The sequence below is a fragment of the Emys orbicularis genome, chromosome 2 (genome assembly GCF_028017835.1).
Source record: "Emys orbicularis isolate rEmyOrb1 chromosome 2, rEmyOrb1.hap1, whole genome shotgun sequence".
Classification (NCBI taxonomy): domain Eukaryota; kingdom Metazoa; phylum Chordata; order Testudines; family Emydidae; genus Emys; species Emys orbicularis.
In genome coordinates this window covers 231,575,939-231,603,744 of record NC_088684.1, presented here as the reverse complement: position 1 = coordinate 231,603,744, position 27,806 = coordinate 231,575,939, and the positions used below count along the sequence as shown (strand labels likewise).

General features: G+C 40.5%; 1 protein-coding gene across 1 annotated transcript in view; it reads left to right on the top strand.

Annotated features, from left to right (window-relative positions):
• Positions 1 to 27,806, top strand: part of CREB5 (cAMP responsive element binding protein 5) — a 304,624-nt gene that overhangs the window by 265,384 nt on the left and 11,434 nt on the right. Inside the window, exon 7 of the mRNA XM_065399647.1 lies at positions 24,572 to 24,895. Within this exon, the coding sequence (XP_065255719.1) occupies positions 24,572 to 24,895 (324 nt within the window). The remainder of the gene's footprint in view (positions 1 to 24,571; positions 24,896 to 27,806) is intronic.

The window sequence follows — 27,806 nt, the reverse complement described above, 5'->3', positions numbered from 1 at the left end:
TATCAGTACATCACTGACATTTTATAAGTCTGAGCAGGTAAAACCTATTGCTGCTTCAGACTGGGTAAATGGGGCAGTAGACGAAACCTAGATCTTTGGATTTGGTGATGGCGTTATTTGTAAAAGCCGTTGCTCTGGATTGTTTTGTAAAATCTGTCTTTCTTTCCCAGCATCCTTCTACGTCCTGCATAGAAGAACACATTTATAAGACATATTACTCTGACTCACTTAGCTGAACAGTATTACGGAATTATTTTTCTATCTGGCATGTGATGATAATGCCAGAAACCTCTGTTTTGCATCGTTTCACATGTTTGCTGGTTTTGATTGACATCCTAATGTGCTGTCCTGTAAATCAGCAAGGTGGGAGTACATAAAGAACATCAAAACGCAGCCCCTACTGCTGCAGAATATTACTCTATAATTCTTGTGCTGGATAATCAACATTGCGACAGTTTGAGTTGTTTTTGTTAATAGAGATGAAATTATGGGCGTAACTAGCTGGCAGTCTTCAAACAGGCTTTTGCAAGCTGTTTACTCAGCTGTCCCCGGGCGGCAACTTCATATGTGTGGTGAAGTCTATTCTCCCATCACCTCTGCAGTGGCTTCCATTTATCCCATTTTGTTCTCAATATAAGGGGGAGCAAGTTTACCAGAAAATAAGTCAAATACCACTGATATTGTATGATCCTTAACAGAGTATTTTGACAGGTGTTTGGTTTAAACCTCCAGAAGAGCAAAGAAAACAACAACAACAAAATCATATAAGACCTAGTCTACACAAAAGTTGTATTAATTTAACTAAATGCTTGATTTTAAACAATTTTGGTTAACAGTTCAGCTTTGTGAATGGACACTATATTGGTTTAAGCCTGGTTTAAACCAATGTAAACCTTGTTTAAACCAATATAAGCATGTCCACACAGAGGTTTGCACCAATTTAATACATATTTAAGATATGCCAGTGTAATTTCTGTGCATAGACAAGTCCTTACCAAATTTTCTTTGTTGGTCTTGAAGTTACGAATCTTACTTTTCATTTATAATTGTAGCAAATTTAAGGTCAAAGGTTCAATGTCATCCCCGTCCAAATGGTTTTCAGTCAGAAAATAATAAATAATTAAAGACTTGCCATGCAGAAGTATGGACTTTAAAGCATAGTAAAATAGTATTGACATCCTGTATGTTCTTTTTATTTAAATAGCAAGTGCAGTAAAAGGTCAACTAGAGAAGTTACGGGTTTATATTAAAAAAACCATCTGTTTCACTAAAAGAACATAAAATGAGTACACAAGATTCTAGAGTAAATGCTGAGATCTGCTAGGGATTGGCAAGACCAGCTGCCATTTAAGTTTCTTTGTTTTTAAACAAAACCTCTCAAATTTAATCTGAAATTAACCAAAAATTGCTTAATATTTCAGCCAACTGCGATGAGAGGACACTGTGATGTGGTAGAAAATTAGAATGAAAATCATTCTTCTGATCCAGAAGTGTCTGAATGGAACTTTGCCCCTGATGCTATAGGTGCATGATGGGTGTGAAGTTGTGTTTGCTAACGTTTGAAGCAGAAAGCATGGGCTGCTGACAGAACTATATGAGACTTGATGGATCTCTGGTCCAATCCATGTTGCAAATTCTGGTCTGATCCATATTGCAGATCCTTTTCCTATTGCATGTTCCTTTTCCTATGCAGAGATAGAGAACGGGAGGTGAGAAGGTCAAAGGAAGTAAGAGGAGGTGAGAGAAGTAGGGAAGAGTCCAGTCAATCATGTTTATCGGCTGTACAAGGGGATTAATGACTTTTCAGTTCACTAATGTATATGTCATATTTGCTAGATCTATTACAATAGGGCAGTAGCACAATAGGTTGACATTAGCTTGCTGTTTTCACCCATAATATCGTGTTCATGCAGTCATGTAAAGTTGTCTTTTTAATTTTTTCAAAGAATTCAATTCAAAAGAACTTTAGCTGCTTGCTCTTTATTTTTTGTGTAAAGCCTAGATAGTTTTCTGACACTGCCAAGCATTCTGACAGTCCCTTACTGCAAGCAGTTTCTTGTAGTTCATATGGTCCTCAACCCCAGCTTTCTAAGATGGAGTATTTTGGCTACAGATTTTCACTGTCATAAAGGTGATAAAAAGGTATTAAAACTAAACAAAAGCTTTGGCTGGCTTCTGAGAAATCAGCTACAACCACACGCTTTGCTAACCAACAAAGTTAGCATGGAATTAAAATAGACAAGGCCAGATTCCGAGTTGCTGTAAATCAGCATAGTTTCATTGCCGTCAGTAGGGCTAAGCCAAATTTCACCAGCTGAGGGGAAAATATATATTTTCTGTACAGAATTATTTTGTGCAGTGAAAGGGATGGATGCTGCCTGCAGGAACTTGTCTGCCAGCACCAAATCTGTATAAGAAAACAAGCAGTAATAGAAGTGGGCTTATTGCATAGCTTTTCCCGTTTTTACAGAGCAATTTATGAACTGCTTTGCAATTTTTGAACAGTTGTTTATAAACTGGGGAGGGATGAGAGGGAAACAAAATTGGAAAAAAAAATCAAATAGCTAACTACTCAAATGCAGAATAACTCTGTTCTGCCAGGTGATGACAGAGTTGCCTCAGGCTTTCTCTTTGAAGGTGCTTAACTTGCTGTGCTGGCGAGAGTAAAGGAGTGAATTTATTAGCTGCTGAGAGAGGTGCCTTATTTAAAAGAGACAAACTGGCAAACACAGTGAAGAGAGGTGGGGGATTTTCCCCTCCCCCAAAAGAGGCTCCTTATCTACCTTGGGTTAATAATATCTCTTAGTCATTTCTTGGGCTGGGGGTGAGTTTTAGAGGCACAATCATTGAACTGTAGTAAGAGGGAAGAGAAAAGTCCATATTGGGTGTATAGGGCCTGGTCCACCCTTCAAATCATCTCGTGGAGTAAGGATTATTTATGTGTAAGGGCACATAATTAGATTGAACTTTGTTTATGTCATTAACTTGCAAAAGCAAGCAATACAAACATAGATAAAATACATAAAAGAGAATATCGTGTAATCATTGTGTTCTCACCTATAATAAAGCATGATGAAAATTATAAACGTGGATAACAAACAACTGAAACCTATTGTATCATAAAGACTTAAGGCACTAAAGCAAAGAGTGAATGAAAGAGAGTATTCTCTACTGCTTAGTGTGGGAGACTGAGACATAGTACCCTTGGATTCAGTTTGTGGCTTTGCCACTGACTGACAATACAACATTGGGGAAATCTCTGTGTCTCAGTTTGCCCATCTGTAAAGTGGGTACAAGAGTACTTGCGTCCACATCACAGGAGAGGCGTCACATTTCATCATTAAACTGGGCCAGATCTTACAGTCCTTACTCACATTAATAGCCCAACTCATTTTCAGGGTGGGCCCATTTTATGCAATGCTTTGAGATCCTTGGATGAAAGTGTGAAGTGTTGTTATTTCATCACAAGGGATTGTGTCTTTAATTCCCAGGCTAACTACCTCATGGTTACCAACCACAGCATGAATTTACAAACTAAATATTGAAATATAAAGTAATCTTATAAATAGCGTAAAATTAGCACATTAGAGATATAGTCATTCAGATACTGTAATATATCTCTACATAGCAGTAACATAATTCTGCTGCAGAGTAATGAGAGTTTGCAGGATTGAGCCATAAAATATATATATTCAAACAGAGAGTCAGACTCTGGATTTACAGGGGCGCTTTCATTTGACCTTTAAGAAAAGAGAAGTGTATATCTGACAAGTAACATAAAAATCTGTTCCTTAAAAAAGTTAGGGCTGCATCAGGTAGCTCTTTAGTTTTCTCCCTTGGCTGGAAGGCTTTTGGCTGAACAACGTGATTAGGTGTGAGCCTATTTAAAATCTGGCCCACTATCACGTTAAATAAAATCATCACATTCCCATAATTATGCAGGGCAGCACTGCATTTAAGTTTAATAGTTTCTTTCACATGCTGTTGAACAAACTAGATTTTCTGCAACACAATAGTAAATACTTTTTTTTTTTTGGCAATTCAATACCTTCAAATTAATGTTTTTTTCTCTCTGACCATCATTTATATTTATGATGGCAGGAAGTAAAACATATTGAAACAGTCTCGGTTACAATATTTATAGATTCTGAACGCACATTAAATTAATAGGCAAAGGAGGAATGGAATTATGTTCATTTTGTAACATTGTACTCCAAAGGCAAAATCATTCCTGCCAGCGCATCTGCAAATGTTTTAGATCATAACTGAGAACCAGGGTAACATTGCTGAACATGTGTAGATGGCATAGTACAGCTGAAGTGTCACCTACTGAATACAGAACCCGACAGAGAATCTAGCTAGGGTAATTAATGAATCCATTTGGAAAAGTCAGTGCCCTTCAATTAGCCTGACTGCAGTGAAGCAGATGGGATCCCATCCTCCAGGGAGTATATTGAGAAAGATCCTAAGAAATACTACATTGGACTGATTTATCTGGGTAATTATAAGTCTCATTTGCACAAAACTGTTCAATATGGCTGCAGTGAGAAAATTAAGAATTTATAAAATGTTGATATGTGGCTTAAACTATCAGCATTAGTGGAATCATCTGTCAAACAGAATCTCAGTTCAAAATATAAAATTAATCCTCAGGCATGAGAAGCAAAAAGGAAAATTCAGAGGGGGTGGGGGAGATGATGGGTGGGGCAGGTTACACTTCTTGGGAACCTTTGTTAAAGGCTCAAATGAGCTCATCTGTAGTGGAAACATGCATTGCCATCCTAACTTGATATGGTGTTCTGGCTCTGAAGGGCCTGTAAGATTTTTACAGTTTTATAATATTAAAGTTTGCTTGGAGAAACTTTACCAAAAACAGATTCTTACTTTAAACACCTCAAGAAGAGGAGGGTTAGGGAATCGAATGAACAGAATGACATGTACAGCTCCCAAGAGATTATGGACCAGTTCTTACTCCATGAGAAACCCATGTTCATGTGAGCAATCAGTGAATCAAAATACTAATTGCTGGAGTGAGGGTTGCGGGAATGCGCCCTGTTTTTTTAAGGCCTAAATTAGAACATTGTGCACGTATGTGTGTGAGAGGGAGATGAGGAAGTTTGATGCTTTATATGAGCCACAGGAAAAAAAGTAACTACTGTTTATGGCAGTGTTGAAATCTCAAAGAAATTAGTAATATTTAGTGACATGAAGTCACTAGATTATTTTTTTTCATGCTGGGATGGGCTCTGTATCGGTAGGGAGGAATAAGCCATGTGTGCCACGTTGTACAATTATAATTTAATGTAGCAAGATGAAACCCTTTTATCAAAACACAACTAAAAAGGCTTATATAACTGGACCAACTTTGTTAATATTATATTAGACTAGAGGTCTGTATGCGTACCTTTGAGATTATGGGTATCATATCAGATCTTCCACATGTGTATATATATTTCAAGTTGCTAGCAACAGCCCTGCTCGCCTCTAGCCATTCAAAGGACTGGCTCTTCCCACAAAATTTCTGAACCTAGAGCTTTGAATCAATAGTGCCAGAAATCTCCACCTTTGGAGTGGACAGGGACTTGGAGGAGGGAAAGCTACAAACAGGGCCGGCTCTGGCTTTTTTGCTGCCCCGGGGGGGGGGGAGGGCGGCCGGAGCCCCGGGGGGAGGGCGGCGAGCCCCGGCCGGGGCTCCGCTCTCCCCCCGGCGGCCGGGGGGAGGGCGCCGGGGGGGAGGGCGGCCGGAGCCCTGGGAGGAGGGCGGAGAGCCCGGCCGGGGCTCCGCTCCCCCCTGCGGCCAGAGCCGGAGCGCCGCGCCGCGCCGCCCCCCTCCAGGTGCCGCCCCAAGCACAAGCTTGGTGGGCTGGTGCCTGGAGCCAGCCCTGGCGACAAATAGCTAAAATAACTGACCAGTTTGAGTTAGTTCTTCCATTTTATTTGGTTTGCAATTTAGGAGAGACACTAAAAATCTCCTAATCCTTGCTCTCACAAAACTTTTATTGAACCTTAGCTGATTCTTAGCTGATTAAGGATGGAGTAAGGATGCTGGATTTTGGCTTATTGTCACTTATGGAATAAAACTATTCTTTCTTCCTCTAAAACCTCCTTCCCAAGTGGCACCCCCTTTTTTTTTTCTTTTTTTTTTCTTTTTTTTTTTGGGGTAGTTTGTGAAAACAAACTGAGATAAATGAAATGCCACTATAAAGGGTTTTGCACCTTCTGTGCATTCTATAGAACCAATAATATAGTTAAGAAACATCCATGGATTAGCTGCAGCAAAAGAGTAGCATAGACAAATATTCATGAACAATACATTTAATTGAGGGCTGGACATGCATGTCAAATATCCTTCCATAGCAAGGACACTGCTTATTTTTTAACAAAATAATTCTTGCTTTCTCACTGTACAGTTCATGTGAAGTCATATTTTAAAAAGAGATTCTGACCAGAACAGTTCCCCTTTGATCTGGAAATAAATGCCATATACTAGGGAGCACATTCTCATAGAGTAGAGGCGTGAGGAATTGGAGAATCTATTCGATAGTGCATGGCTGCTTGTAGAAAGGCATGGACTTTTGGGTGATGATAACTGCCAATGGGAAAAAAAGAAAATACTTTACCGACCCTTCCTTCAATCTGATGGCAGAATTTTAACCGGGGTCCCCTGAGAGCCTCCTCCAGCACATCACTGCCATCCTGCCCCTCTGAAACACTTGCCTAGTTCAAAGGAATTCAGTGGAGTTATACGTTTTTTGTTTGTTTGTTTCTCCCTCACAAATGTCCCCTTTTTATCGATTTCAAATACTGGCAGATAACTAGGGAGCTTCATTACCCTAAACATCACCTCAGTGTTATATTAATGAGTCTGTTGGAACAATATCACTATTGAACTTGAAATTAACAATGTATTCATTGGTTTTCACAAATTAAAAAATTAGTTCGGGGCAGAATGTCAGACATAACGAATACATTTATAACATTGTCCTGCTGGCACAAAAGCCAGACCTCTGTTTTAGGCCCATCTTGAGCATTCATCAAAAATGTATGGGGTTTGGTTTTGGGGGCTTTTTTGGTTTGTTTTTTTAATTTTTCCTTTTCTCACATCAAAAAGCTCTGGATAAACACAGCGATCAATGCACATAGTCAGAGCTGCAGGGGTGAGAATGTTCCATCTTACTGTTTCCCTGTAGGTCCAGCTGTAGACAGGCTGAAACTGGCACAGCGTGGCCTGTGACTGCACCTTCTAGCCCTCCACTGATAAATAAGCAGGCTAATTGAATTAATAAACAGATAGCTCTTTTTCCTGCCAGCTGGAGCACCATCAAAATGTGTGATAAATTATCTGTCGCTGCTTTAACCACAGGGAAAAAAGGAAAAATTAGCTGCCTTAACCCTTCCTCCCGCCCACCCAAGCCCCCATATTGGTTTGGCTTCACCCTCCCCTCTCCTTGTCTTCTATACTTTGGCAGCCTTCCAAGGAGAAGTAGTTGTGAGTGGGAACTTATTTGGCCACGTTGATAATGGGTTATTAAGCTTCTAGACTGTGGTAGGATGCTAACATTCCATGCTCTGCTGTGGGAAAGAGAGATCGTCTGTTCCACTGGCAGGGTGGGTTCAGATCTGAGCCCGCTGCAATTTAAGCACACGATACTTGTTAAAAAAGCGGGGTGAGTGATGTGGTTCACTAGCTTAATACTGCAGTGTCTGGTTTCTCTAGTTTTCTCTCTGTTAACACCAAACAGCTTTCAGGCTGCTCTGATATGAATTCACATAGCACGCAGGCAAAGACAAGGGCCTCGCTATCCATTTCTCTAAGGAATGGTACAAGGTGGCATAAAGACAAATGGAGCCATCTAACCCTCCCGCCCCCCTCCCCAGTCTTTTTTCATGTTCTGCAAGCCTCTTGGTGTCATCATTTCCCACTCTAATGGTTGCCAGAAGGAAAAGCCTGAATTCAAATACTCCTAAACTGTGGGGAAGTTTGGATTCAGATACATTCGGATCCAGATAAGTTCCCATCTAGCCGCAACCTAAAGAACAGGTTGCATCATCCTTGTCCACTGTCCACTCCGCCTGCACATCACATAACTGAGGGGAGGATTGTGCCTTTCGTACACCTCCTCTTCCCTCCCCCCCCCGCCCCATTGTACCGCGGTGCCCAAATGGCACCGTTTATCCCTTAGGTTGTAATCTCTGTTGAGAAAAGACTTCTTTAATTACACATTAGCACTTCTGTTCTGCTTTTCTTCCACACAGTTCAAAGCATTTTACAAAAATTAGATAAGCATTGTGATCCCCATTTTACAGGTGGGGAAACAGAGAAGCAGGGAGGTTAAGTGAGTTCCATAAACCCGGTAGGAGGTAACATCGCCCACCTCTGAAACACAGCCCCCTCTGAGGTGGAACAAGCTAGCTATTTTACAAGTGCCACAGTTACAGTACTGGCACCGCATGTAGTAGTAGAAGCAAAGAATTACTTCTCTGTTTCAACCTATAGGGGGCATATTAGGTAGGTAGGATGAAAATACACAATTGGAATTTGGATTAAGTTTATTTTATATATTTAACTTATCACTGTTAAAGTTTGATTCCCAATATTGGTTACAGCTGCTGTGTTCTTTTTGGCCTATTCCAGCTCACTACATCCCTTTTGCCTTGCTATGTGCCGCCAGCCATTAGCTTCACAATGAGAAAAGCAAGCCTGGAATAAAAAATGTTTTTAAAACCTCTCCAAACCTTATCTTTCTGAAGCAGCAGGAAACTGGAGCCGCTGTTAGGTGCAGTTACCGAGAGTGCTGACGTGTGAGATCACAGCATCACTATCTTCGTCAGAATGTGACTTTTTCTGGTGCATGTGTCAGATGAATCACACAGTGCTGGTATCAGAAAGACTAACACTGATGGCTAATAGAGAGGCTGAGAGAGTAGACAGGGAGATGCGTTAAGCGTCAAAACAGGTCTTTATAAACGCTTCCTTCCACCCCCTTTCAAAGAACATGAGATTCGAGGAAGGTGGTGGGGAAATTGGGTCCCCAAAGTACCTTTCTAAGGGCTACATTGTGCCACCTAGCATAGCCCATAGTAAGAGACAGTGAGCTCCAGGATGCAATCTGCATGTGCCATTACAGTCCAGGGTGGGTATTATACTGTCCCGCATGAGTTTGGCAGGTGCTGCTGGCCAGTGCCTGGTGGGGGGAAAGGAGCCATGACTCCACTTCCTTCCCACTTCCATTGGGACACTGCATTCCCCTCAGGGAGAGAGCAGTCTCTGTGCTCCCCAGAGTGCAGGGAACTGCAGTTCTGCTTGGCCCTTAATGCTGATTGCACAGGGGAAGGCTCTTTATGCCCTCCTGCCCACACAATGTGCGCCTGCCTAAGAATTTGGCTTAAGGGCTTAGGGCTATTTCTCCCCTCTGTTGCATGGTACACTTGGGAAAACTGTGTGAAGAGAGCTCTTTCCAACCACGGTGAACCCACACAAGAGCAAGGTAGAGTACCTTCCTTGTAAGAGGAGAGACCCTGGCAATGTGTCAACCAGAGCACTTGGGTCTGTGGCCAAGCCCCAGACATCCTGCACCTGTGCTGTAGCCTCCATTATGTGCTATAGGGAAGCCAAACTGCTTCTTACAGTACAAAACCATGTTTACACCTGGCTTTCCTGAGCGCTAGCAGGATGACTTAGGGACTCACCGAATGGACAGCACCCGTCCCTCCCTAGAATGAGGAAAAAGAAGGGGAGCAGGAATTAAGCAAAGACACGTTTAGATTGGGCAAGTGTGATTTAAACATGGTTTATCTAGCCACTGTGTACAGCGGGGCACAGCCATTTAAAACTGCAGACAAATATGCTGTACCATCAACAGGACTACAGTGCATTTAAACAGTGTTAGTATGACTCAGTTTAGAATGCGTCAGCAGATACATTTTTCCTCCATTGTAGATAGATCTGGATTTATACTGACAAATCAGGCCATGCAAATTTGGATTTCTATTTAAAAAGGTTACTTGCTTGGAAAGTTTATTCTTAGCTTAACCCTGCTGTATTGTTTTGAAAAAGAATATAACTGAGGTACAAATATACAGTGTATATCACTCATTTTTTTCCTAATGGAAAAAAAGAACATTTTTGACTATGTGGTTATTGTGTGGAAAGATTTTTCTGTTAAAATATTATAAACTGTTTGTGTTTATCTCTCATGTTTCATACTTTACATTTCTTAAAGTGGATTTGTGACCCAAGAACCCCTGAATGCCAACTGGCAAGGGGGTTACAGGAATATTTTGATTCTGTTATGTACGTTTTAGTTCACCAAAGAATGTCATGTGAGGTCTTAAGTGAAAGCTGAGGTCACACTGGTCATTAATATCATTGTGAAAATATGTACAGACACTATGTAAGGAGTTATTTATGTATACTAGAAACATATTCTTAGAGTCTGTATCAAAGTATGAGTCAAAAGCAGAGGTGAAAAAACAGGTTTTCGGTCAGACAAGATGTTTATTCTCCTGTCTCTCTGATGGGATGTAAATTAAGTATTGTAAGCTAACACAATAGATACCCATTTACATACAAAGTAAACGAAGAGACACGCAGTCAACAAGGAAGCAGCACACAGGAAAAGTAGGCCACAGATGGTTATTCTGTCTCTGAATACAGACAATAAATTTTAGGGGTATAAGTAGAAAGCAAAGAAGAGACCCTCTTATCCTGCACCTAGGAATTAAATGGGCAATGTGTTTACATTTATAAAAATGGAATCTCAGCCAACCTTGGTTGAAAACTCTGTAGAGAACTTCAGGTGAGATAAACTTCTTTAGAGAGGAGCTTAATTTGTTAGTCAAGTTTAGTCTCTAGAAAATGTGTTATGATTTTGTTTTACATATAACCATTTGTTTTCAATATTCTTATTCCCTATCACTTGAATCTTTGATAAACTTATTCTTGTTTTCACTATAAATATATCTAAGTGCTGTGATGCTAAGCAAGGCGCTGATCATAAGAATATAAGAACATAAGAACGGCCGTACTAGGTCAGACCAAAGGTCCATCTAGCCCAGTATCCTGTCTACCGACAGTGGCTGATGCCAGGTGCCCCAGAGGGAGTGAACCTAACAGGTAATGATCAAGTGATCTCTCTCCTCCCATCCATCTCCACCCTCTGACAAACAGAGTCTAGGGACACCATTCCTTACCCATCGTGGCTAATAGCCATTAATGGACTTAACCTCCATGAATTTATCCAGTTCTCTTTTAAATGCTGTTATAGTCCTAGCCTTCACAACCTCCTCAGGTAAGAAGTTCCACAAGTTGACTGTGCACTGTGTGAAGAAGAACTTCCTTTTATTTGTTTTAAACCTGCTGCCTATTAATTTCATTTGGTGACCCCTAGTTCTTGTATTATGGGAATAAGTAAATAACTTTTCCTTATCTACTTTCTCCACATCACTCATAATTTTATATACCTCTATCATATCCCCCCTTAGTCTCCTCTTTTCCAAGCTGAAAAGTCCTAGCCTCTTTAAGCTCTCCTCATATGGGACCCTCTCCAAACCCCTAATCATTTTAGTTGCCCTTCTCTGAACCTTTTCTAGTGCCAGTATATCTTTTTTGAGATGAGGAGACCACATCTGTACGCAGTATTCAAGATGTGGGCGTACCATCGATTTATATAAGGGCAATAATATATTCTCCGTTTTATTCTCTATCCCCTTTTTAATGATTCCTAACATCCTGTTTGCTTTTTTGAACGCCTCTGCACACTGCGAGGACATCTTCAGAGAACTATCCACGATGACTCCAAGATCTTTTTCCTGATTCGTTGTAGCTAAATTAGCCCCCATCATATTGTATGTATAGTTGGGGTTATTTTTTCCAATGTGCATTACTTTACATTTATCCACATTAAATTTCATTTGCCATTTTGTTGCCCAATCACTTAGTTTTGTGAGATCTTTTTGAAGTCCTTCACAGTCTGCTTTGGTCTTAACTATCTTGAGCAGTTTAGTATCATCTGAAAACTTTGCCACCTCACTTTTTACCCCTTTCTCCAGATCATTATGAACCTCACTTTTTACCCCTTTCTCGAGATCAGTTATGATCCTGAGTTGAATCATACAGGCTGGTGTGTACACTGTTCCTTTGCGAAGAGCAGAATTATAGAATTGTAGGACCTAAGCAGGTCATTTAGTTCAGTCCCCTGCACTGCAGCAGGACTAAGTATTATCTAGACCATTCCTGACAGATGTTTGTCTAACCTGTTCTTTAAAATGTCAAATGATGGAGATTCCAGAACCTCCTTAGGTAATTTGTTCCAGTGCTTAACTACCCTTACAGTTAGGAAGTTTTTCCTAATGACTAACCTAAATTTCCCTTGCTGCAATTTCAGCCCATTATTGCTTGTCCTGTTCTCAGTGGTTAAGGAGAACAATTTATCATCCACCTCTTTATAACAAGCTTTTTACTTACTTGAATAGTGGTATTTCTGTGAGTGTTCAGTGGAGAAGGGGCTGAACACTCCAGGGGAACCCCTCAAAGGGACTTGGAGATGGGGGTGCACCTATTGTTAACCTGCAAGGCAAAGTAAAGCATAGCCCAGAGGAGAGTGCTTGGTGGCTGACAGGGTGGTGGTGTCGGGGAGATGACACCCTGCTAAGCACAAGCAACAATTCCTCATGCTGAAGGCAGGGGTGACTCTCAGTCCTGGGTATCTTGAGAACTGTCACAGGATTAAAGAGAAGTGATGAGTTACTGCAGATACAGTAGTGGGGGGTGGGGGACGGACATCTAAGGGAAAAGACGCTTGTTTATGGATGAGGACTGGGTTGAAGGAGGAGGTATGTGGCTGTGCATAGAGCTTGGGGTGGATGTGGAGCACTGTGTGTCTGTACCAAAGTCCTGCAGCTTGAAGGGAGCAGCCAGGGATTTGTGAGAGAGAGTGTTGTGGAGTGGGGTGGTGAGAGACATGGGAGCGATCTGGTGTGGCATAGGGGGGAGATGTACACAGGGACACAATGGAGGTGTGAAGAGAAGCTGTTAAGAGGGAAGGCACAAGAGACTTTGGTCTTTGCATAGCACCATTGCGGGGACAATACATATCAATCCAGATAGCTATTCATATTAATAACTATCCACACTGACATATTTATTTAAGAAACAGGCAAATTTCCAAAAATAAACTTGGTTAAATTAAGGTTGTTAGACTGTATCATCTATATCTACATCCCATGTGTTTGGATATTTAGAGAGAGAGAGAATAAGAATATTGTACACAGGAAATCATCAGTCATTGGACTATCGGAGGCAGGTAATTGAAAGCCATCCATTTAATTGCAGTTATCGTACTTTATTCATACTGGAATTCAGCCTAAAAACATGAAATAATCATAAGAATAGTATCACTTTTTATTTACCATAGTGTTGCTCCTCCAGAAAAATCTCTAAATACTTTGCAGACTACACTGTATATTTAGGGATCACTTAGTTTTAGAAATGAAAAATGACTTCACCTGAAACTACATGGGAATATTAGGTAGGCGAAATCTAATTACCCTTGTTGAATTAGTCAGGACACTAGGCAAACAAACATCAATACTCTTTGAAACAGTGCCATGGGATCTTTAATGGCTGTAAGTAGTTATGGCCTTGGTTTTCCATTTCAGACACTTATTGGTATCATCTTGAAACAAAATCTAAGAACCTGATTGTATCCTGTGTATACAGCAGTGGATTTGTGTGTTTGTGTGTGTGTGCACACGCCCTTGAGTACTGCCACATCTGGGATTAAAACAATAAAATGTAGTTTTAAAACGTACGTGCATCAGATTTTGACTCTCCTAGTGCTCCTTTAAAATGTGTTTACTCCAGTAACGAGTTTCCAAAATTACACCAGCAAAAGCAAAACTCAAGTCTCATATACTGCGTGTTCAATCTCCTGAATGAGGATGACTAAATACGAGTAGTGTTACTAGGTATTATGCAGATGGAAATAAGTAGCTATCATCTTCTACTAGTAGCTGCAGAGTCACGCTTTCAGTGGGTTAGTGCTCAGCAAGGGAGTATAATATTCTCAACTTCTGTTTTCGAGTGCAAGGATACCATGACGAAGTTGCTCAGATACCATGATGATGGGCATGGGACAAAAACCTGAATACAGTTCTCTTGTGGGCATTATGTGAACATGTATGGGTTGATTTTTCACAATGCTCAGCACCCAGATCTCCCACTGACTTCAATTAGAATAGTGGATGCTCAGCACTTCTGAAAATCAGCCCAGTAGGACACATCCCTTTCCTTATCTGCCAAAAGTGCACATCAGAGGAAAACATATCCACCATTTACTTTTTTGGGATTCACCCCCTAGGGGAGGACAGGGAGTTTCCTCTGTCCCCATTCCCCTGGAGTTACGCTCATAGAAGCAGGTTTAATCTCTGGCAGGAGCTCAGTTAAAGCTCAGCCATGGAGACTGCTGTGGCGACACTGAAGCAACATACACCCCTGATGCTCTGCCTATTTGGGGACAGTGCTGCTGGTCCCCCAAAACCATGGGGCTTGTGGCTGCTTGACACTGTTACAACCTCTCTTCCCTACGTGAGGTGGATTTCTGCAATCTCTGACCTACCACTGCTACAGCCATAGCTATATAGAGTTCAAACCATAGAGCCCTAGGAAATATTAGATAGAGATCTAAGCTACAAAACTTGGATCAGAATACTGGATTTGGATCAGAATCCAAATTTTTACTCCCTATGCCTAGTTCAGGGGTGCTTAGATTTGGGGTGTCAGTGCTATTTTTTAGAGAAAGAAATCCTTACCATGACATTCAGATCTACTTTTGGGTTCAGATTTTGAAACATCCTCTCCCAAAAGTTAAAGAGTTGTCTGATGTGAGGTTTTGATTCAGATCTGGTCTGAATGGGGCAAATCCTGTAGCCCTTATTCTTTATTCAGACAAAACTCCCGATAAAATCAGTCTCTACTTGTACCCATGTATTCCAATATTCATTACATGATCAAACAACACCTAGGAAGCACTACAAAATGCTACATATGTGAATATATCATAGAAAACAATGCAGTTAAACATTAAACTACCTAATTCTTCATCCTATATATACAATCTCACTGGAAGAGCGGTGTAGGAAAAAAGGAGTTAGTCTCTATTATATTATGTGGTATTATTTGCCAATAGTATGTCCCATTGCTCATTCTTGTGTGATCCTGTAACTAAATATGCTTCCCAGGGTTACCTAGGTTATGAGGCACCTCACCACCATCTTCCCTTAGCATGTGCCTGCTGTCAGTTCCCTGAAACCATCACATTTGCAACACAAGCACTGACTTCCAGGCCTCGCTTATCTCTGTACAGGTTAGCCATAGGTACCATACCACCCCTGAGTCCATGGAGCATTCCCTTTGTTGTCTATCTCCTTATTCTCTGAACACTCACAAAATTACTTGGCTAGCTGTTCACAAAGGCTTATTAGTTATACCTCAGAACACAGCACTTAGATGTTAGTGGAAACAAAAATAAATTCATTATCAAAGGACAGAGATTCAAGTGACAGTCAGTAAGGATACTGGAAACAGATGATTACTATAAAACAGAATAATATCACGTGTTCTAGAGACTAAACTTATCTAACAAGTTATCCTCCTGTCTCAGGAAGCTTATCTCACCCAATGTTCTTGCTTGCATTTTCAACCTGGTTGAGATCTCTTTTTCATGAAGCAAGCTCACTACCCATTTACTTCCTAGGTGAAGGATGCCAGAGTGTCTCTTTGTACCCCTAAATATACCAGTACATATCTTTGATTTGCACCTCAAGATAAGTTCCTCTGCTCCTCCTGTCCCCCACTGTTTATCTCTTCCTGTTATTCTTTGAAGATTTCGCAGCCTGTCATTAACATTCAGTTCAGACTGGTGAGTAGAGGCCCACTGTGAACCATACAATACTTAGTTTACATATAAACAGACAGATAAGTTGTGTTTCACCTTTGCTGGTGACCAGCCCTTAGATACAGACCTTAAGAACATAATTTTCAGTGTATATACATAACTATTTAAAAAACAGCCTGACGTGTTTTACAATGATGACCAGTGTGACACAGACTTTTGTTAGAGACCTCATAGCACTCCTTTTCATGAACTAGAATATAAATGGCAGACCCTGGAGATCCCTGTACCCCTTATGCCTGCTGCCAGTTGGCATCAAGAGGTCCTTGGGTTACAGATACCATATTATAATCATCAAAATGTAAGGCTGGGTGGAACCTCATGAGGTCTTCGAGTCCTGCACTGAGGCAGGACAAAGTATATGTAGAGTTTGTAGACCATCCCTGACAGGTGTTTTATCTAACCTATTCTTAACCCCCAATGACAGGGATTCCACAACTCCCTGGGAAGCCTATTTCAGTGCTTAACTATCCTTAAAGTTAGGCCTGGTCCACACTACCCCCCCACCTTCGGACTAAGGTACGCAAATTCAGCTACGTTAATAACGTAGCTGAATTCGAAGTACCTTAGTCCGAACTTACCGCGGGTCCAGACGCTGCAGGCAGGCTCCCCCGACAATGCCGCGTACTCCTCTCGCCGAGCTGGAGTACCGGTGTCGACGGCGAGCACTTCCGGGATCAATCCCAGAACATCGATTGCCTGCCGTCGGACCCGGAGGTAAGTGTAGACGTACCCTTAGAAAATTGTTCCTAATACCAAACCTGTTTCTCCCATACTGCATATAAGGCAAATTATTTCATGAACGACCTTCACTGGACATGGAGAACAATTGCTCACCGTCCGTTTTATAAGAGCTCTTAACATATTTGAAGACTATTATCGGGTCCCGCTTAGTCTTTTTTTCTTAAGACTAAACAGGCCCAGTTTTTTTTAACTTTTCCTGATAGATTGGGTTTTGTAAAACTTTTATCACTTTTGTTCCTCCCCCCTGTACTCTTTCCAATTTTCTCACATCTTTCTTAAAGTGTAGTACCCAGAAATGGACACAATACTCCAGCTGAGTCCTCACTAGTGCTAAGTAGAATGGGACAATTACCTTCTGTGTTTTGCATACACTACTCTTGTTAGTACGCACCAGAATAATATTAGCCTTTTTTGTAATTGCATCACATTGTTGACTCATATTCATGATCCAGTATAACTTCCAGATCCTTTTCAGCAGTACTACTGCCTAGGCAGTTATTCCCCATTTTATAATTGTGCATTTTTTTCCTTCCTAAATGTAATACTTTGCACTTCATTACTTTGTCTTTATTGAATTGCATCTTGTTGATTTCAGATCAATTTGTCACGGTCATTTTGAATTCTAACCATGTCTTCCAAAGTGCTAGCAACGCTTCCCAGCTTGGTATCATACACAAATTTTATAAGCACACTCTCCACTGCATTATCCAAGTAATTAATGGAAATATTGAATAGTACCAGACCCAGGATAGACCCTGTGGAAACCCACTAGGTACATCCCCCAATTTGGCAGCTAACGATTGGTAACTACTCTTTGAGTATGGTCTTTCAAAAAGTTTTGCACCAACCTTATAATAATTTTATCTACACACATTTCTGTAGTTTGCTTATGAGAATGTCTTGGAGGATGGTGTCAAAGAAATTACTAAAATCTAGATATATCATTTCCCCTACTATCCACTAGGCCACTAACCCCATCAAAGAAGGAAATTAGATAGATTTTTGGCATGATTTGTTCTTGACAGATCTATGGTGGCTATTCCTTGTAACCCTATTATCCTCTAGGGGCTTACAAATTATTTGTTTAATAATTTTTCAGTATCTTTCCAGGTATCGAAGTTAGGCTGACCGGTCTATAATTCCCCAGTTCTGTTTTTTCCCCCGTTTTAAAGAGCGGTACTATATTGCCCTTCTCCAGTCCTCTGGGACCTCACCTGTCCTCCTTGAGGTCTCAAAGATAATTGCTAACAGTTCCAAGATTCTGTCAGCTAGTTTCTTAAGAACCTTTGGATGACTTGAATACATGTAACTTATCTAAATATTATTTTACCTGTTCTTTCCTTATATTGGCCTGTGTTCCTTCCCCCTTGTGATTAATATTAATCATGTTAACTATCTGGTCACAATTACCTTTTTAGGGAAGACTGAAACAAAATAGGTAATAAATACTGCACCTTTCTTGATATCATCTGTTATTAAGTAGAAGACCTGCACTTTTCTTTGTCTTTCTCTTGCCCCAATGTATTAAACAACCTCTTCTTATTGCCTTCCATGTCCATTGCTAGTTTAACTCATCTTGTGCCTTAGCCTTTCTGATTTTGTCCCTACATACTTATGCTAGTCTTCTGTACTCCTTAGCAATTCTTCTGTACTCCTTAGCAATTCATCCACGTTTCCACTTTGTGTAGAATTCCTTTTTGATTTTTACTTCGTTAAAGAGCTCCTGATGGAGCCATATTGACCTCTTACTATTCTTCCTATCTTTCCTGCACATCAGGATAGTTTGCTGTTGTGTCTTTAATATTGTTGCCTTGAAACTGCCATTGCTCCTGAACACCTTTTTCCCTTAGATTTTTGTCCCCTGGAACCCTATCTACCAGTTCTCTGAGTTTATTAGTCTGCTTTTTTGAAGTCCATTGTCTTTATTCTGTGGCTCTCACTCCTTCCTTTCCTTAGAATAATGAATAATCAAATACTAGATAAAAATGGAAATAATAATGTACACACATAGGCCGAATTACAAATATTGTGGGAACCTTAACTTTGAATTTCCTGAGTTCTGTCCAAATAAATGTCAACTTTAACATTTCACAAATATCACTTCTTGCATTTAATAATCAAGAAACACAGAGTATGTTTCAAGTGTATTTCTCCAACATACTTCTGTCCCTGTTATAGGGTATTTATTGATAAAAATGGATATAGAATAAAATAACAGGGAACTTATTTTTCTAAATAATTGGAAGTCAAAAATATTCTATGCACAGGAATAATGATGCTTACCGCCTTTGTAAAGTGCTTTGAGATTTACAGATGAAAATCACTAAATAGAAGGTAGGTGTTATTATTGTTATTTATGCTGGTACTTCCATTGTGGTCCAACCTACACTTAGGCACTCCCAAAACAATGGACATCCCTTCAGCAATGCCATCACCAGTGGATGGTTCTTTTGTGATGAACGCCATTGTACTATTGTCAGTCACTACCATTGTACAACTTCCAGGTGTGACACTTCCGGAAATAACAAAATGATAATGGTCAGTGTCTGAAGGTCTGATCTTGTGAGATGATGTCATCAACTTATATGGATGGCAGTAGGAGATGAAGCTACACCGCCCACCATAGGTTCAGGCCCAGAAGTATTAAAGTGCTTACTTCGGATGGTACATCTTTTGTGTACTCTGCAGTTTGTTTTATTACCGGTTTCATTGTTTTCAACTGATCATTTCTTCCTAAAGATTAATTCAATTCAGCAAATTTGAGTTTGGGAGGACAACGGAGTTAGCTTTTTATTAGAAGCTGAGATATGCTGTAGACTTGATGGCAGTCCATTTATAGTGCTGTTACAAAATCTTATAGAATCATAGAATATCAGGGTTGGAAGGGACCTCAGGAGGTCATCTAGTCCAAAGCAGGACTAATCCCCAACTAAATCATCCCTTTCTCAAGCCTGACCTTAAAAACCTCTAAGGAAGGAGATTCCACCACCTCCCTAGGTAATCCATTCCAGTGCTTCACCACCCTCCTAGTGAAAAAGTTTTTCCTAATATCAAACCTAAACCTCCCCCGCTGCAACTTGAGACCATTACTCCTTGTTCTGTCATCTGGTGCCACTGAGAACAGTCTAGATCCATCCTCCTTGGAACCCCCTTTCAGGGAGTTGAAAGCAGCTATCAAATCCCCCCTCATTCTTCTCTTCTGCAGACTAAATAACCCCATTTCCCTCAACCTCTCCTCATAAGTCATGTGCTCCAGCCCCCTAATCATTTTTGTTGCCCTCTGCTGGACTCTTTCCAATTTTTCCACATCCTTCTTGTAGTGTGGCGCCCAAAACCGGACACAGTACTCCAGATGAGGCCTCACCAATGCCGAATAGAGGGGAATGATCACGTCCCTCGATCTGCTGGCAATTCTCCTACTTATACATCCCAAAATGCCGTTAGCCTTCTTGGCAACAAGGGCACACTGTTGACTCATATCCAGCTTCTCGTCCACTGTAACCCCTAGATCCTTTTCTGCAGAACTGCTGCCTAGCCACTCGGTCCCTAGTCTGTAGCAGTGCATGAGATTCTTCCGTCCTAAGTGCAGGACTCTGAACTTGTCCTTGTTGAACCTCATCAGATTTCTTTTGGCCCAATCCTCTAATAGACTATGTAAAAGAGCTCAGAGGAATGGGAGAGTATAATTCAGATGTGCCAAACAGCCTGAGAGTGAGTCATAATAATACCTTACTCTTACATATTGCCTTGCATCTATATATATCTCAAAAAGAACAGGAGTACTTGTGGCACATTAGAGACTAACACATTTATTTGAGCATAAGCTTTTGTGGGCTACAGCCTACATCATCGGATGCATAGAATGGAACATATAGTGAGGAGATATATATACACACATACAGAGAGCATGAAAAGATGAAATTAGCCTCTTAGAGTTGGTGGGACAACTCCCACCTTTTCATGCTCTCTCTATGTGTATATATATCTCCTCACTATATGTTTCATTCTATGCATCCGATGAAGTAGGCTGTAGCCGACGAAAGCTTATGCTCAAATAAATTTGTTAGTCTCTAAAGTGCCACAAGTAGTCCTGTTCTTTTTGCGGATACAGACTAACACGGCTGCTATTCTGAAACCTATATATCTCAAAGTGCTTTACAAAGGAGGTCAATATCATTATTACCATTTCACAGATGGAGAAACAAAGGCACAGAGACCTTGCTTAAGGTCACCCAATTAGAAGATTAGCAATTTGTGTCCCCTTTCTCTTAACTTTAGGACAGTGTGATTTATGGCTGGATCCTGCATACCTTGTATTCCTCAAACTTCTCCTGAAGTTAGTAGGAGTTTTAAGTGCACAGGAATGCAGGATCAAGCTCTCAATGTGACATCTAAGTTTAATCAGTCTCTGAAATGTGTTCATTGTTTGGATAGAGATGAATCCCCTCCAATTTGCTTTTATGAACTTAAATGGCATGAAGATTTGCAAAAAGTGGTTTCTGCTATTTATGGTATGAAATATTTATAAACAGCCAAGCATTGAGTAAAATTTATTCTCATGTTCCCCCGTCACAATCATTGAATGAGGCAAGGAGGAAAATCCATTGTGACACTCTAAAGTACCCTAGGCCAAATTCTGCTCTCAGTTTCCCCATTGCAATACTATTAGCTATGGTAGTCTTGTGCATGATCGTACAGTGATTGCTTAGGTGGTTATTGGTATATGGAGATGTTGTCATTATCAAGAAACATTATGGGTAAAATTCTTGCACCATTAAAGTCAATGGGAATTTTGCAATTGACTTCAAAGGAGTCAGGCTTTCACCTTGTAGATTGGTGCTACATTACTATAGATATAGGTATAAGGAAGGCCAACATATGGATTTTTCCTGTTTTTTCTATGGAGTTTATAATACAATATCATACTTTAGAGACTAGGACATAGTAGTTAGATCTAGGAAATACCTTTCAGATCACACTCCATCTGCTTGCAAGGGCATGTTACAGTCTCTGATAAAGGACATTGCAGACATTAAGCTGATACTACAGTTGGTCATGTTTCTTCACTGATGTTAATGGGATTTAGGCATGTGCACCACGCAGGGAAAAGGGACAGACCGCTTGATATATTTATATGAGTGCAGTAGCACAAACTGAATTAGAATTAGAAAAACATCAATATTCATATCCTTTGCTTCCTCGCTGTCCTAACCTGGAGTACTACTGTGATGAGAGCTAGAGAAAAAACAAAAGATGAATAGGACTTCAGTGACTGAAGCTTAGAGATGATCAAAATAATTTACTTAAATTTCTGTTCAACAAAAATAGCTTTGAGAAGGAAACAAATATTTTCACTGATTGTTTTTTTCCATCCATGGTTCAGGGTTGTTGTTTTTTTAACAGAAAATGTCTAATGCCAAATTATTTTCAGTTTTTAAAAACTTAGTGATCAGAAAAAAAATCTGTTTTTTCACTTTTGGTTTCTTCTAAAAACACTGAAAAACACCAATTGTTTTCCACTGGAGATGTTGGGTGGAAATTCCTGTTGGGAAAAAAAATGGCATTTTTTTCGACCATCAAGTTATTGATGTTGAGACACAGGAGAAAAAATGGCAAAAAAGCAGTAAAGATGTCAAACAAATTGCAGTGGCATGCAGGAAACCTAATTTCATTGCCAATTCCTCATCTTAGTCTCTTGCTACCCATTTCTGCCCGGGGCAGGGTTTGCTCAGTGATACTCAATAGCAGTCCCTCTGGTTAACTAATGATCTGCAATGAGGGGCTATTAAAGAAATGTCCTGCAGTCCTTTTGGGCTAGGTGGCTGGTTACTCTGAGGTGAGGCATCTAGAGGTGGAATATAAGGTAAGGAAACAGTGTGAGGAGCTTCAGAAATGTGGATGCCACCTACTCTCAGGGGAAAATGGCAGAGTTCCAAGTACTCACTTGTCTTTTTTCTTAGTCCAATTTTCAGAATTGTTGAGCACCAGGAGCTCCCTTTAAAGTCAGTGGCATAACTTCTGCTGATGTGAATGGGAGCACGATTGGGTACTTGATCGTATCTTTGTTTGAGTCCCTTTGCCTTGAAATGCACTAGAACATATGTAAATATGGTGCCATCACATTGTATTCTACACTACAATAAAACAGCAGTTTGGAATTACCAGACCCAAACAAACAACAAAACTGAAGTCTCCCCTCCCACCCCAACACATACACAATGCAAAGAGTTTACTAAATTCCTGGGGATTTTTCCAGCGCCCTACAACACAAAACAGTTGATCTTGCCGAAGACAAGGGCTTCTTCTCATTAATGAAAAATAAATTGCCTTGGGGTATGTGGGTGTGTGTGTGAAGTGTGAAGTTAAAGAAACGCTGCACTGGGACAGGATGGGGGATATAGCTGGTTTCTTACCAGGATTCAGATCCAGGGCAGCTGGCCCACCTTCCCATAGGGAAATGTGAACAAGGAGCTTGTAAAATACACAGACCAAATGGAAATTACCCCTATTGACTGAAACCAGCTGCATGTGTCTCTCTTGATTTGCTATCGCAGATAAATGGATGTGGTAGAAGGGACCATGGAAAGAAAACAAAATATTGTATTCTGCTTGAAGTCACGCCACAGTAATAGCCACAGTTTTTGTAGCTAAAAGAAAACGATTATTTTCAAATTAGGTCTCCCCTGTCCCATTTTTGGCTTTGAAAATTATGCCATTTAGAACAAGTCACACTGTAGTTGAGCTTCAGAGTGTTTTGACAAATACAGAGTGGGCATATTTCTTAGGTATTCATGATTTATAAAAGTGCTGGCTAACCAGAGTTGTTGTTTTTTTGCGGGGGGAGGGCTGCATTTTGATTTGGAAAACAACTAACTTTGGCACTGACTTTACTGAGCTCAAATAGGAAGCTGGTCTTAGGTAATCCAATGTGAAGACTATGTTGGTGTGACAATATGGCTAATATGTTGGTACATCCAATAATTGAGGGGGGAAATTCTTCCACCCTTAGCTATCATTACAATGAACAAAAGAACCTTATCCTGCAATACTTACTCAGATTAAACTTCCTTTGGCTATTGTGGGATACCCAAAGGTGGGAGAATTAGAAGAATCCTATTGACACTAACTGTAGTTTTGCCGGAGTTAGAACTGCAAAAATCAACTCCAGCATCAGTAAAAGACATGAGGACATCACTGAGGCAGGAATTAGCATGCAACAATGAACCACAGCTAGCATTTGAGCTTTCGAGCTCAGACACAAAGGACCTTAATGGCAAGACCACACTTAACTAATAGTTTTTTAGTTTGGTGGGAGGACAAAGGTTTGGTCTTATGAGGTAAAATATTGTAAAGTGACTTGTGTTCTTGGGCTCTGAAATTTAAAAAAAGGGTCAATATTCTATTTCTTTGAGGCAATAAAAAAATGTCTGTATTACTGGATGGTAATTTGGTGTGGATCTTTGTTCAAGGCATCATTTTAGCAGGTATTCTTTTTTTAAAAAACTAAGACTGCATGAGACTTTAAACTTAATGAGCTGACTAAGAATAAAAGAATACTTTTTTCCTCAACATCATACTAGCACAATCATATGAAAATCTGTAGCTGTTAAATTATGGTCCAGATATTTAGTGTTCTATAGGTTTTGACTGATAATGATCAAAAAACTAGATTATAATCTAACAGACATTGAAAGTATATGAAAAGCACTATACTTAAGTCAAGAAGCAAAATCTAGAAGAAAATCACAACAATTACAGAACCAGACACTTTCAGGTGTTAAGAGTTTCTACAAATCTGGAAAAATGAACCTCTAATAAATGTATTATTGATTTCAAATTCTCTCCCCCTCCCCACCCTTTTTCTTCTGTTTCAGAGGTTGAAGGCAGCATTGACTCATCATCCTGCAGCCATGTCAAATGGAAATATGAACACCATGGGCCATATGATGGAAATGATGAGCTCCCGACAGGACCAGACACCACATCATCATATGCACTCACATCCACATCAGCACCAGACACTGCCACCTCATCACCCATACCCGCATCAGCACCAGCATCCAGCACACCATCCCCATCCTCAACCCCATCACCAGCAGAACCATCCACACCATCACTCCCACTCGCACCTTCACACACACCCGGCACATCACCAGACCTCTCCACACCCGCCACTGCACTCAGGTGGACAAGCACAGGTAGAACCACTTAATGAGCTATCATCTTCTTCTGTTCTGATGCAAGTTTAAAGAAACAGATTACATGTGCATGGCTTTTCAAAAGCAAGTCCACTGGCTGCTAATAGATTTTCTCTGTTGTTGGCTGCCAGGTTAACCTTACAACAAGCTCTAACTCAAAAATCCCAGATCAAAACTTACTTAGAAACAAAGAAAAGAATGTATTTCAAATGTCTAACTTTCTACAAAAAAGCCCCAAAGCTTGTTCAGGCCACGATCTCTGCAAAGTGCCAAGTGTACATTTATGGGGTATGTTATGGAGTTTGGCACATTGTGTAGCTTGGCGCACTAAGGATACGTCCACACTGCATTTTAAAACATGCAGCAGCAAGTCTCAGAGACTGGTCCACAGACTTGGGCTGGCACTATGGCACTAAAAACAGCTGTGTAGACATTCAGGCTCAGGTTCTGAAGCCTGGGGAAGGGGACTGGTTTCAGAGCCTGAGCGCAAACATCTATACAGCTGGTTTTAGCATCCCGATCCATAGACCCAGGCTCTGAGACTCATTGCACGGGTTGTAAAACACAGTGTCGACATAGTCTAAGGAGCTTGGATGACTACTTGGCAGCTCATATTTTTAAACTGTTCAATACACTCTGCCCTCAGAGATGGTCCCACAAGCCCCAATGAAGTAAATGGCATTGCACATGCGTATTTGAAGGATGAGTTTGACCCTGTATATATTTTATTTGTATATAGTATAGCAACTTCCATATAAAGTATCCCAAGACACTTTATAGTGAATGTCAATCATAAGGCTATCTCAAAAAATAAGGGTGTAAGTATAGATGGCTTCAAACAAAATCTGCAGATCTAAGTATACCTATACTTTGGTTCTGGATCCAAATTTTGCTGCTGGCCCTTATTTCAATCATGGGAACCAAACCAAAAACTACAGTCTGAATGCTTTTGCATTTTGGTCACATTCGGATCCAAATCCAGACCCCAAGTTTGCAGTCAGGGCTGCCTCTAATTTTAAGGCAAGAATTAAAGACTTGAAATTATTCATTGTCTTGTAGTGAGAGAGTAGTAGTTCCAGATACTGTAGATCAGGTGAAAGAAAATTACAACTGTAATTACAACTGTAGAGAATTACAGAATGGAGACAGAGGGAAGGCCAAGATTAGCCTGGAGAACAGGTGAGGATTAGTAGGTGAATATTATGTCAGAGAGAGAGAGAGGATAAAGCCAGTCGCTGGAGAAAGATTTAACCCAGAAAGGTAATTTTGAATTGGATTCAGATGATGGGAAGCCAGCAAAGGTGATGGAAGATGAAGGTCTTGTTTCTTGGAGTGAAAGTGTTGTCTTGCTACAGCATTCTGAACCCCCTGACATTTAAAGGGTAGGGATTAAGAAAAACTATTAGTTGAAAGAGGAAGTAATGAGCTCACAAATAAGAATTTCGGCATAGGCAGAGCTGATGTTAAGAGGACTTCTGGCCATATTTTAAGGTGGTGAAAGACAGACAAGCCAGGGAGATATGAGAAGAAAGAGAAGATCCTTGGTCAGCAATGACTTCAGGATATCAGGCCTGGAGAGCAAAGTTATCATCTGAGTTAAGAAGGATGGGAGTGGAGTCATGGATACAGAACAAAGAGGACTTCTTATTACCCAGGAGGAATTAAATCTGTGAAGCACTTAATTGCTTACAGATACCTCATGGGCGGCTCTTAGAAAAACTTACAAGACATTAAAAATAAGAGGATTTGACATCCCACTGTCCAACCACATTAACTGTTTACTGACATCTTGTTTTACTTTGTTATTGCTATTGCTGCAAATCGGTGGGATTTCCCTACAGTATTCCTTACAATGTAAAATGTTATGAATTCTGTTGTTTTTCCATCTATTAATTATTTTTTTCCAGAGCTCTTTAACAACTGCAGTAAAAGTCCCTATATAATCTCATAACATAGAAAGCAAAAGAGGTGTGATCTGTCTGTCCTTGAAGTCAGTAACAGAGTACAGGTAATCTTGGGGCTCAGAGCACTAGACTGGGACTCAGAAGGCCTGGGTTCCCCACTCTGTCTTTGACACTCTGTGAGCTCGAGCAAGTCACCCAATCTCTCTGCGCCTCAGTTTCCTATCTTCAAATGAGGGTAATAATACTTACCTGCCTCACAGAGCACAGTCGTGTTGTGAGGATACATTAGTTAGTGTGTGTGAGGTGCTAAAAGCTTCAGACATAATTGCCAAAGACAGTCACAGACTGAACATCCAGCCAGGCTGCCTGAAGGACATAGCTAGAGATTGGTCTGCATGGCACTCCATTTGAAAGGAGGTTCCATCCCTGTGGGATTTGCCCTGAGGTGCTGAGATACTTGAGTTGAGCACCATAGAAAAGCCTATAAATAAATAGCAGAACTTCCATTGACTTTAAACAGGAGCAGGATAGGGCCTTGATTTGAGCTACCAGTGTGTTAATGAATTGTCTACAAGTGAAAAATAAATGTACAAAATTTAACGATAATAGACCGATCAGCCTAATGAGCTAGTGTATTTGCACCCTACCTCTGTTACATGCCTCAGGATTTGGAGCTTCCTGCTCTTTACTTTAATGATGAACTGTTGTGGGGCCTAGTACCCTACTGGCTGGATCTGATTCCACTGTGAACACTTCAAGCCTTGGGGGAGCTCATTTCAAACAGGAACATGAAGTTTGGAGCACCCACAGTGGAACTGGAGACTGTGGGCACCAGCTGATACAGAGAAGGTCTTGATCTTGTAAACAGACATAATTGTCATGAAAAGGTTGAGAACCACTGGCCGGAGGCTAAGTAGGATCTATAGATCAGCTGCTTCCCTTGACAACACAATAGTCTCCTCCTGATACACAACAGCAATAACGCTTTCTGAAAGGGGGCATTAACA